Source organism: Setaria viridis, chromosome 1 (assembly GCF_005286985.2).
Source record: "Setaria viridis chromosome 1, Setaria_viridis_v4.0, whole genome shotgun sequence".
In the NCBI taxonomy this organism is placed as follows: domain Eukaryota; kingdom Viridiplantae; phylum Streptophyta; class Magnoliopsida; order Poales; family Poaceae; genus Setaria; species Setaria viridis.
This window is the reverse complement of record NC_048263.2, coordinates 18,484,629-18,496,882: the sequence shown is the minus strand read 5'-3', so window position 1 is coordinate 18,496,882 and position 12,254 is coordinate 18,484,629. Positions and strand designations below refer to the sequence as shown.

At 39.6% G+C, this 12,254-nt stretch overlaps 1 protein-coding gene across 4 annotated transcripts; it reads left to right on the top strand.

Moving 5' to 3' along the window:
* The first annotated feature begins 568 nt into the window (after nucleotides 1-568).
* Nucleotides 569-11,932, top strand: LOC117849243 (synaptotagmin-2). Of its 4 annotated transcripts, none has more exons than XM_034730819.2 (12): nucleotides 569-1,112; nucleotides 2,158-2,256; nucleotides 2,356-2,406; nucleotides 2,498-2,621; nucleotides 4,577-4,695; nucleotides 4,841-4,942; nucleotides 5,020-5,094; nucleotides 5,309-5,385; nucleotides 5,482-5,728; nucleotides 5,821-6,174; nucleotides 6,340-6,468; nucleotides 6,574-7,192. In XM_034730819.2, the coding sequence occupies exons 1-12, from the start codon at nucleotides 1,002-1,004 to the stop codon at nucleotides 6,691-6,693; spliced, it is 1,608 nt and encodes a 535-aa protein (XP_034586710.1). In that variant the 5' UTR covers nucleotides 569-1,001; the 3' UTR covers nucleotides 6,694-7,192. The 4 variants fall into 4 exon arrangements, with proteins under 4 accessions (XP_034586710.1, XP_034586704.1, XP_072148978.1 ...); XM_034730813.2 differs by lacking the exon at nucleotides 6,574-7,192 and adding an exon at nucleotides 11,540-11,932 and having other exon boundaries at nucleotides 573-1,112; XM_072292877.1 differs by lacking the exons at nucleotides 569-1,112; nucleotides 2,158-2,256; nucleotides 2,356-2,406; nucleotides 6,574-7,192 and adding exons at nucleotides 2,800-2,909; nucleotides 11,540-11,932.
* Nucleotides 11,933-12,254: the final 322 nt, after the last annotated feature.

Sequence of the window (12,254 nt, the reverse complement as noted above, 5' to 3'; positions counted from 1 at the left end):
AGAGACAAATACAAAATACTATAAAATTAAATTAATTAGGTACTTAGTTAAAGATCTAAATACCGATATAATTGAGGATGGATTTATTTCATGGAGAAAGGAAGAGACGCAATTGATTGGAAAGATATGCAAGGGAGTGTGAAATCACATCTTGTGCGGGTTTTGTTTGTAAAACTGAATGGATCTCCCAAGTACACTGTTCTATCCTCTAGCCGCTACCCCTTTTCACGGTTTGACCATTCTTGCAAACAAAGTTGCACTTCTTTTTGTTGATAGATAGAAAATTGCCTCTTTTAGTATCATATCGGTGGTAGCAAAGCTGACATGAAGATGACTCCTGAGATTTTTTCACTTGAGCCTCCAAGTTTTACACTAGATGATGATCAAAAAGGGTTATTTTCAAACAATAAACAGCATCAGTGGACTCCCAAAAGCATCCAATAAAAAAGATCACACAAAGTTAGTGGAAAGAGACAGGACTCGGATCCTAGCGAAACATAAAACAAATGGCCGAATCTTGTGGCCGTTATACACGGAGGCGTTGTCCTCAACGTGCTCCTCTGCCGACATCGCCAGCGAGCGGCTGCCCCCATCCTCATTAGTCATTAACCCCGTGTCTGATCCCCGATTGGGCAGATAATCAAGCCCCATTCTTGCAGCACCCTTGGTGTTGATTTCCTTCCCGTTCTCCCCTTCCATTTGGCCTGACAGTAACCCCCCAGCAGCGCGCCATTATTAGGATGATAATGGTCCTCCTCCCCCTTCCCTACCACTAGGGGCATGCCATTGATGCCATCTTGACTGTTACTGTACTCTCCAACCTCTCGTCTCCGCTCGCTCTTCCAGATCTCATCCGCTTCTCCCTTTTGGCATTGTACTGTTTCTTGCTGCTCCTTGTCTCCGCGTGTGATTTAAGGAGTCTGACTTCCGTCTGCTGGCGCGTCTTGCTTTCTTTCTTGGCTGCTCCTGCTCGCGTTCTTGGGTGCGGTGGAAGAGCGGTGATGGGTTTTTTCAGCACCGTGCTGGGTTTCTTTGGGTTTGGAGTGGGAGTGACCCTGGGGCTCGGGATTGGGTACTACCTCTTCATCTACTACCAACCGACCGATGTGAAGGTACGATCTGGCTCACTCCCCTGATTCTTTCTGTGTGATTTGGGTGTCTCGTCTCCTCTTCTGGGATTGGTCTGTAAATGTTTGAAGGTACGGTCTTCGATTTCAAATCATGAAGTGCTGAGCTTGCCTGGGACGCATAGTTTAGTTGTTCAGTTATGTTTTTCTCGAACACGCAGGAGAGCTGCGCATCTATATATTAACAAGAAAAGTTGTTCAGTTATGTTGGTTGCCGGCTGATTCAATAAGAATCGCTTGTGTTGAGCACGCGCGAGTATGGTCGTTTTATCTAATGCTCTGGAATTCCTTGTGTTGGTCATACAAGAGGGTTCTTGTCTGGTTGCATGCTCTTATTCAGTGCAGTGAATACTGACTACATAAGAAGGGAAATATAGTTGCTAGGAAGCTGGCAGGTCCTGAGTGGTCAGGTGATGAATAAATCAAATGATTAATGCAATTCAAGGGGGAAAACATGGTAGAAATTTGGTTCTTTAATTTGCCCTAAAGGTTTCAGGTTGAATTCGAACAATTTAACTGTGTTAAATGCAAATTACATGTTTTGTATCAGATCAGAGTGTAAGGGTGCTCTGTTCTTGTTTCCTGTTTCAGATTTAAATATTGTTCAAGCTCACATTTTTTTGATTCATGGCCATATGAAAATTAGCTATTGGCCATTGCATCTAGTGATGCATAGGTGTCTCTTCTTTGCTTGCTTGAGCCAGTGTTCTACACAGACATACATACATACATACATACATACATACATACATACATACATACATACATACATACATATATGTATATTGTATATATATATATATATATATATATATATATATATATGGCATGTTTATGCTTTCTTCCTAAGCCCACTCACTAGACTGCAATATTTGATATCATGTACATGGCGGTGCAAAAATAGATTGAACTCTAGTATCTGGTATCTGAATGTCTTAAATCACTTTTGCTTAATATTGATTAATTTAGTCTTGTTTATTTATTACTAGCACCCAGCTTAATGTAATCTTCTTTAATGGTGATTGCGCAGCACCCTGTAATCACGGCACTTGTTGAACTTGATACAAAATCATTGGAAAACATGCTTCCTGAGATTCCTCTTTGGATAAAAAATCCAGACTTCGATCGGGTATGCTTATCCTCCCAGTCAAATTTCTGTGCCCTTTCCATGGTATCTTATATTTGACTGATGTAACATAACACAAACCCCCCCTTTTTTTAAACAAAGATTGATTGGCTGAACAAGTTCATTGAGACTATGTGGTCCTATCTTGACAAGGTATGCACTACGTTCTGTGTCCTAAAAAAATTTGCAATATGTTTTTTCCATGTATTTTCACCTCTATTTTTAAAAATATCTTCTTTCCCAGGCAATATGTAAAATGGCAAAGGAAATCGCCAAGCCAATTATTGCTGAGAACACTGCAAAGTATAAGATTGATTCAGTTGAATTTGAGACATTAACATTAGGCTCATTGCCGCCAACATTTCAAGGTAAGTTATTCTTTAACATTTTAGGTAAAATGGATATTTGAAATTGACTTAAGTAATGTACATTTTGTATGATATAACTCCAACAAAATGTTTTCAGACTTGCAGTAGTTTATTTCAGAAAGGTGTTGTAGAATGTCATGTTTTAAGTGTTGTGTGCTGATAGTATATCATAATACAGAGGATCTGGAAGACTTGGGTGTCCGTTAAATGCCGGTTCTTCATGTGGTTGGTGATTAGGGACAGGTGTTGGACGGCTGATCGGCTAAAAAAATGAATCTGCCACACCCTGTAAGCTGCCCACATTGTGATCAAGCGGAGGAAACCATTATCACCTGCTGATAGAATGTGTCTTCGCTTGAGAGTTTTGGTTTAATATTCTGAGGAGGGTTGGGCTGCAGGTTCTCACCTCTCATCCGGATGTGAGAAGTTTTGAGGAATCGTGGGAATTAAGTTCTAACAATGTGCCTGCTCCCATTAGAAAAGGCCTTAACTCTCTGATTATTCTGGGAGCCTGGACGTTGTGGAACCATCGCAACCGTTGTGTTTTTGATGGGGCCTCTCCAAGTGTTACCAGAGCTTTGTTGTCAGCCAGTGAGGAGTTACATATGTGGGGTTTGGCTGGAGCTCGAGGAGTTAATCACCTGCTCGTTCTAGTGCCAATCGAGGAGTGAATGTTTAGGTCGAGGTCGGTTGTTATACTGTGGAAAAGGCCCTTCTTAGTATGGTTCCATAGTGGTGGGTATGGGTATTGTAAGGGTTCTTATCCCTTTTTTCTTCTTAATATAATGATACGCAGCTCTCCTTCATGTTCGAGAAAAAAATAATCCTTTATTAAACAAAAAAAGGACCTCCACTACAGGTTTCGTGACCCGTGGTTCAAAATTCTCTACTGGTTTCCAGCTTGTGTACATGGTGACTTGCTCGGGTGTTCATCCATGCTTCCACTAAATAGGGTACATGGTGATCTGAGCTGTTACATTTGTTTCCTGGTTATTTGCTGTCGAAATTATCCAAACTCTTAACCTCACCACCATCACACACACTAATATTCCAATCAGGTCTCCACAATTGGCCATGTTTTTTCCAAGGTAACTTCCAAGATAATACCTGAATTATTCACTACACATCTTCCAACGATCCAATCATTCCTAATATTTCATTACTTTCATGTGCTCTTAAGTTCTTGTATCAGAGACATTTGGCACATTTTATTTATTGAATACTTCTGAATGTTACAGTTAGGTCGGCGTATCCAATGGTAGAGTCAACCACTACCTATAAGAAATTTACAGGTCACCTAAAGATAGCATGATAGAATAACATATCGAATGGATCAACTAAGGTCCACATGTCATAGAGATGTATTAACTGCATCCAAGTTGGAAGAGGTGACTAGACTGTCTACTAACTATTAGTAGGGTTTTATCTCTCCTTATTAACTTTCCCTGCCACATAAAGCACCCTTATATCTAGCTGAGCTGGCACTGTTGGAGATGCACCCTCATCTATCTATATGCATCCACTTCAAATTTCTGCTTGTGTCCTAGTTCTTCATCTAGAGCTAATCTATAGTGTAATCTGAACTGCTCATGGGGTCACCCACACCTTTCCTCTCTCCTTACCACGTGCAACCCACAATAACTTTGGACAATGTGCTAATGTTAGATTGTTGGAGGGCTAGCCTTTTATGCTATCTGTAGACGCTGGCAGTTATACTACCACCGATCTTCAATATATGACATTTATGACAAGCTAATTAGTTCAAATTCAACTAATTAGCTTATCCTCAACGTCATATATTTAAGAATAGAGGGAGTAATAAATTACAGCTAGCAACTGTTGGAGCTGCCCTTATTTTAATTCATTATTTCTGTCATTAAAAGCAGATGTTGTTGTAGACCATAGGTTGCTCGATGATGTGCTAATATGGCATTTTCCCTGACACTCCAATGCAGGGATGAAGGTCTACACCACTGACGAACAAGAACTTATAATGGAACCTTCAGTAAAGTGGGCTGGGAATCCTAATATCACTGTTGTAGTCAAAGCATATGGGCTAAAAGCAACGGCACAGGTACTTTCTATGTATGTGGGTGAAATTAGATCATATGTAGTTATAACATGCTGCAACATTTTATCTTTGAGAGATCAAGCTAATTTGAAGAGATTGGATTTCATTGTAAGATTATAATTGTCCCGTATCATATCTACTGTTGCAGGTAATTGATTTGCAAGTATTTGCTCTCCCACGCATAACCTTGAGGCCACTGGTTCCTAGCTTTCCATGTTTTGCTAAAATACTCGTTTCACTCATGGAGAAAGTAAGTTCTGAAGCATGTATTAATTTTGTGTATTACCAATGTATCACACGACTTATATGCTGTTCACCTTTCTGCAGCCCCATGTTGACTTTGGTCTGAAACTCTTAGGAGCAGATCTGATGGCAATTCCTGGCCTTTATGGATTTGTTCAGGTCCGTTCTACATTAACAGGCTTGTCATTTCATCCACCCAATAGCATTTCTGGTATTCATAAAATGTATAGTATACTGCTCAATGTTTTCTATTTATTAACTACTTAATTTCAATGTCAATACGTAAATCTAATTCCTCAAATCATCTACCAATGCATTGTTGGTGCATATCCTCTATCCAAAGAAACTTACATATCATTAATGGATCCTGCAGGAAACTATCAAGACCCAAGTAGCAAATATGTACTTGTGGCCCAAAGTACTCGAGGTGCAAATCATGGATCCTGCAAAGTAATGCCATTGTTCAATTAATTCTTTTGTTTATAATGTCTGTGTTATGTTGGTTAATTTAGTATCTGTTTTTTTTTTCTAACATGATACATGCAGAGCACAAAAGAAGCCTGTGGGAATTCTCTTTGTTAATGTAGTACAGGCTGTTAAACTCACCAAGAAAGATCTTCTGGGCAAATCAGATCCATATGTGAAGTTAAAGCTAACTGAGGACAAACTTCCATCAAAGAAAACATCAGTGAAGCGAAGCAACCTGAACCCTGAATGGAACGAGGAATTCAAAATAGTTGTTAAAGACCCAGAATCTCAAGCTCTGGAGCTTACTGTTTATGATTGGGAGCAGGTAAGCATTAGTTGTCCCATATCTTCTACCCTCTCTCTAATTATCTTGGGCTCATATATTCCAACCTATATGACTGTATCTTGCCTAATCAGGTTGGGAAGCATGACAGGATTGGAATGAATGTTATCCCACTGAAAGACATTACTCCAGATGAGACAAAATCTATTACACTTAACCTGCTCAAGAGCATGGATGCAAATGACCCAGCAAATGAGAAGTTCCGGGGACAGCTCACTGTTGATCTAACGTATAAGCCATTCAAGGATGGTGATTCTGATGTTGAGACGAGTGATGAGTCTGGTGTCATTGAAAAGGCTCCTGATGGCACGCCGGAAGGTGGTGGTTTGTTGGTAGTTATTGTCCATGAAGCACAGGATGTTGAAGGAAAGCACCACACCAATCCATATGTGCGAATTTTGTTCAAAGGCGAAGAAAGAAAGACAAAGGTACGCAATAAACCTTTAGATATGGCAATAAATACTCATTCATAAATCACAGTAGTAGATTTTTATGTCTGTTTTGTCTAGAATGTTTTACTATAACAAGTACTTCCATTACACATAGTTCTGGTCACCATGTTACAGACATAATGCTTGGTAAAATATGTGCAGCATATCAAGAAGAATAGAGATCCACGATGGGAACAAGAATTTGAGTTCGTTTGTGAGGAACCACCTATAAATGATAAAATGCAAGTTGAAGTCATTAGCAGGCCACCAAGTCTTGGCATACACTCGAAGGTATTAGTTCTCTGATTTTACCTTTCTTGTTATTGTGATGCAGATTAATTGGTATTTTGAATTTTGTGTGAGTTGATAGAGTAAAAATGTAAATACTATTGCTAGGCACATACCTCATCAAGACTGCATGGCAGCTGTTGCTTCAGGAGTACAACCACACAATTAGTGGTCAGAGTAAAGTGCACCCAGGGCCTTGAACTTTTTTTTTTTCGGATTCTCATATAGGTCCATGACCTCTCAAAGTGAGAATCCAGGTCACTTGAACTTTTTAAATGGTTCATCCCAGGTAAGAATCCAGGTCATAATTGGACCTAGAGTGAACCACTTGAAAACTTCAAGGACTCAGATGCTCACTTTCATAGTTTATGGACCTAGGTGAGAATCCGGGGAAGTTTAAGGATCCATGGTGCCTTTTACTCTTAGTGGTCAATGGTCTTATTATTCTATTAAATCATTTCCCCTAAGTTAGCTTAAGATAATGCTAGTACATTACTCATGAGTAATGAGAAGGGACCACTGGGAACTAGCTGGGAGTTGTAGCTTTAACTATTAGTTAATAAATTTGTCAACATGGTCCATGTTTTCCAAACTTGAAACTCAGTCTTAGGTTGTTAATATTCACTGTTTCTACTGAATTTGGTAATGAAATGACAATGTTGTAAACCTTTTTCATGGAAAAAAAACATACTCTCAATCTAAAGACAAACTGAAGACCTTCAAGAAAGGTTGTAAGCTGATTCTTTGTATAATTCTCCTCGAGATCTGAAAGTTCCTATCCATTTTATGATCATGTTCTATTTGGCTTTTGTTTTGAAGTCTGACTCTCCCTTGGCATTAACTAGCTTATAGCTTGTCTTGGAAAACTTGGAAAACTTGGCTTCTGAGTTGGATTGTAATAATTTTGTTCCGTGGAACTGCCTGTAGAAATTCTAATATATGGCTAACCGCATGGAGATACTAATAGGTTTCAAATTACACACCAAGTATGACAGAAATAATAGTTGTACTACATGATTTTTCTAACCTTAATATGTATAAAGAGAAAATGCAGTATTTTTCACAACTGCTTTTCTACAGCAGCTCAAAGTATAAGCGGGAATTGTTGATTATCGAAAGAAAAATGAACTGCAGAGATTGGACTGCAACCAAAGTCTGGAGAATATTTGAAAAGCTCTAATCCCCCACCCCTGCCCCCTTGTCCGGGCTATCAACATCGCAGTGAACCAAGACAACCAATTCTCAATTGAGCATATTTCACTATGGTCCCCAAATTTTTACACTTTTCTATTAGTTCTATGTTTGGAAAAATGGTAAAAGTTACGTGCTTGGTTAAAGCAACCTACTCAAACAATCATCATCATCATCAAAGCATTTTAGTCCAAGCAAGTTTGGGTAGGCTAGAGTTGAAACCAACCATGAACCACTTAGCAAGGTTCAGGCACGTGAATAGCTCTTTTCCAAGCAGCCCTATTCAAGGATAAATCTTTGGGTATATTCCATCCTTTCATGTCTCCTTCTATTGCCTCCTCCCATGTCAATTTCATCCTCCTATCTCTTTTCACATTATTGTCGCTCCGTAGGATTCTACTATGCACCGGTGCCTATGGAGGTCTCTGTTGTACATGTCCAAACCATCTCAACCAGTGTTGGACAAGCTTTGTCCGCTTAACCCTTTGAACAAAATTTAAGCTCACTTTATTCCCCTGAACTATTTCATTTGGTCCAATCTACCCCCTAATTAGATTTCTCTTTTTTGTTTCTTCGTGTATGAGTTGAATTTTGAGTTCAAATTTTCTGAGCAGATACAAAACATGATGCCTTACGTTAAAATTATACTAAGAATTTTTCATGGTTATTTTCTAGGTTAGGAATATTTAATACGAAATTGATCTTAGATATATAAAATTGTATGAAAAGTAATCTTGAAAAAATGCTAATGTATTTTTCTAATGTAGAGCATAATGTTATAAGTCAACTTACAAAATTTGAAATTCAATCTCAACTTGTACGTGAAGAAACAAAAAAGAAAAATATAATTAGGGGGTAGATTGGACCAAAAGAAATAGTTCGCGGGAGTAATGTGAGCCTAAATTTTGCTTAGGGGGCTAAGTGGACAAAGTAAATTGGTGAGGGGAGTAAACTGGACTTTTTCCTATCCTCAGTTGGTGCTACCCCTAGCCTGTCACGTATATCATTGTTCCGGACATGATCCCTTCTTGTATGACCACAAATCCAATGCAACATATGCATTTCTACAATACTTATCTGCTAGGCATGTCGTGTTTTTGTGGGCCAACATTCTGCACCATACAACATTGCAGGTTTAATCGCCGTTCTATGAAACTTTGCCCTTTAGCATCTGCAGTAACCTCCTGTCACAAAGAATGCCAGATGCTGGGCGCCATTTCATCCACCCCACTTTGATTCTATGGCTAACATCTTCATCAATATCCTCGTCTCTATGTAGCATTTTTTTTCGGAACAATGCAGGAGAGCTGTGTGTCATTTCATTAAGATAGAAAAAGGAACAAGGGGTCTAGCCAAGGCCGGCCCAGCTCTTCCAGATCCTCTTCCAAGGAGAGGATTTAATGGTCCCCACAAAGAAAGCAGCATAAGCCGATTTACTGCTGTAACTTCCAGATTGGGTTAGTTTCCATCTGAACTGATCTGGTACATCATGCTGCAGAACAATGCTGTCAACCAAATCCCAGACCTGAAGGTATTCCACCAGAACTAGGACAGATAGGGTGCCCTTGATGTCAGACACCCAATTCCGATTATTGAGGGCCTCAGCCACTGTCCGCCTTCTAACTGTTCTCTTGGGGATGGCAAGTATCAAATTAGGTGCAACCTTGGCCATAGTTTTGCCGTTCAGCCACCTATCCTTCCAGAAACGTATGGTCTCCTCATTTCACACAATTGATTCCACAGCCATGTTGAACAGACCTTGAGCATTTTGAGGAACTTGAATTTGGAAGCCATCCCATGGTCGAGAAGGGTCCATTTTTTTAGTCCACAACCAACGGATTCGGAGAGCCCAGCCTAGCAATTCAAAGTTATGAATCCCCAATCCTCCATATTCCAGGGGCCTCTGGACCCTTTCCCAAGACACCAGGCAATTTCCACCATTTGCATGTTCCTGTCCTTTCCACAAGAAACCCCGTCTTCTTTTGTCTATAGCCTTGATAACCCATTTTGGGAGGTCAAAGGCTAACATGTGATAAATAGGAAAGGCTGTCATCACCACCCGCACCATAACCAAACGACCAGCCCTATTCATCATAGAGGCCTTCCATCCTGGGAGATGATCAGGCACTTTATATATTAGGGGTAACCAGGGGCGGATCTAGCGGTGGGGCGGACGGGGCTCAAGCCCCACCTACCGCCCCTCGGACAATGGAGCCTTCCCTTGAGCCCCTCCATGATTTTTAGGAAAACGGAAGAAGAAGAGAAGGGAGGGAAGGAGGAGGAAGAAGAGGGAGCCCCTCCTAAGCTCAGGGGAAATTTTTAACAGGACAAGCCAATATCTCCGCAGTGAGGAGCATTTCATCTTCCGAACATTGGATGGGAGAGACAGAGCTCTTACTGAGGTTAGTATGCAGACCAGAAGCATGCCCAAATAAGTCCAGAATGGCCTTGGTGACCTGGAGGTCCATCCTGTTTGGTCACAAGAAGACCACTCTGCCTTTTATGCTGATGATCTCTCTGTAGCATTGACTCCAAATATCGAAAGGTATCCTTCCTATGCACTACTTGACCTTCCAAACTAACATCTCCCAACCTACTCTAACAATCAAGCTGGAAAATAAGCAATAGGTTAACAAGACCAGTGTTGTTGCAGACACACTTCCTGGTTCCTTAGTATCCATTTTCCCCTGCACCCTGGATGTTACTTGGCATTCCATTCCCCCCCCCCCCCCCCCCCCCCCCCCCCCTACTGTTAGCCTTGATCCATGAGAGCACTGTCACACATATGATAGTACAAGAACTGCTGCAACAGCTTAAACACAGGCATAGCCATACTTTTCACACATTACCAACTATATAAGATCAACAAAATTGACTCCATTTTTCCCCTACTGTTAGCCATGATCCATGAGAGCACTGTCACACACATGATAGCATAAGAACTGCTGCAACAGCTTAAACAAAGGCATAGCCATCCTTTTCACACATTGTCAACTACATAAGATAAAAAAAAGTTGACTAGACGTGTTAGCCGCTTAGTCATAGTTGTATTTTTCATGTCTGTGTAAGAAAGTCTGTAGCCACCGTTTAATACTCTGTTCGAATATATATTTTGTTTTAAGATTTCTGCTAGTCCAATTTTGACAATCAATATGTCAATATATAAAAAATTATGTAGATCAGCAATGTATGATAGATGTTATTTGATTCATAATGAAATGTGTTCATAATGTTTAGTTAGCTTGATTTGAAATGCCATATTCTTCATGGAAGTATATAGTCGAATTGTTAATTTTTAATGTGCCGATGCCCTAAACATCATGTTGAACTGAGGGTACATGATTTTGAAGAATCTGTGCATGAAATCTATGGTTGCTAAATTTGCAGTAATTTTTACTGCTGAAGTAACTTAGATAAAAAAAATATTATTAGGAATCCTAGTTGCAACCTTTTTACTGATATAAAGACCTAGTTGACAAATATGTCAGGTTTGAAACCTGTAACAAATATATGCTTTCTAAAAGAACATATATATAGAAAATAGAAGCCTAAAATGAAAAGAAATACTCAGCTATGTAGTAGGCATAGCATATTGTACCAAATTAATTTTATTGTTTACAGACTTGTTAGGACTGGGACCATCTGTGCTTTCTACTTTGATTCTATATTAGTTGAACTGTTTTTTGTATGTGTTTAGTTGTGCTAACTGCTAAGTAATGAGTCAATATGGAAGTTTAGAGAGCACAATACCACATATAAAATGACATGTAGATTATAATCCCTTAAGCTTCCATTAGCATGAGTGTCTGCACATAACACATTATGTTTCATTCTCTGCTGCTAACCATCCTGCTTTCTGGTGTTGTATGTTTTAACTTTGTAGGAAAGTCTTGGCTACGTTGTCATTAGCCTTGGTGATGTTATAAACAACACGAGGATTAATGAGAAGTACCATCTAATTGACTCGAAAAATGGCCGCATTCAGTTGGAATTGCAATGGAGAACATCCTAAAAGACCTCACGGGCTGAAGCCGTGAACCTGTAAAGTTTGTCTTTCTATTTGAAGCTTTCCACACATGTACCTATCAGCATTTGGGGACATCTTTTTTAGTTATTTGTAACTGCTTATATCATAATTCCAAGTTGTTCTGGACATCATGTTTTCTCCAGTTTTAGTAGATATGGTTCTGAACGGAAAGAGCTTGTCGTGATTAATCACAGAATTCATATTATGCAAAATATTCTATAGTTTCTTGAAGCAAAGTTGTCAGTGGTCCGTCGGTGAGTGTCATGGTAACAGTAGTGTTTTTATTTGATATCAATAATCATAGTGTTGTTATGCGATTTGGGTATCCCAAATAAATCTTGGTTTCGCTACCCCTGTCCGGATTAGCTTTTGCTGAAACGATGCTCGGGCCTCGGGGGAGCAGAAAACCCAAGTTTTATTATTTTGAAATTCATATTATTTTTGTTGAGGTCATGTTTTATTAGAATTCAGCGTACTGATGAGGGACCTAAAGATTACATTCACCCGTCCGTTCAGTTTTTGCAAAGCTCTCTCGTAATACCGCAAACGGTATGTATCGAGAACGTGTTTA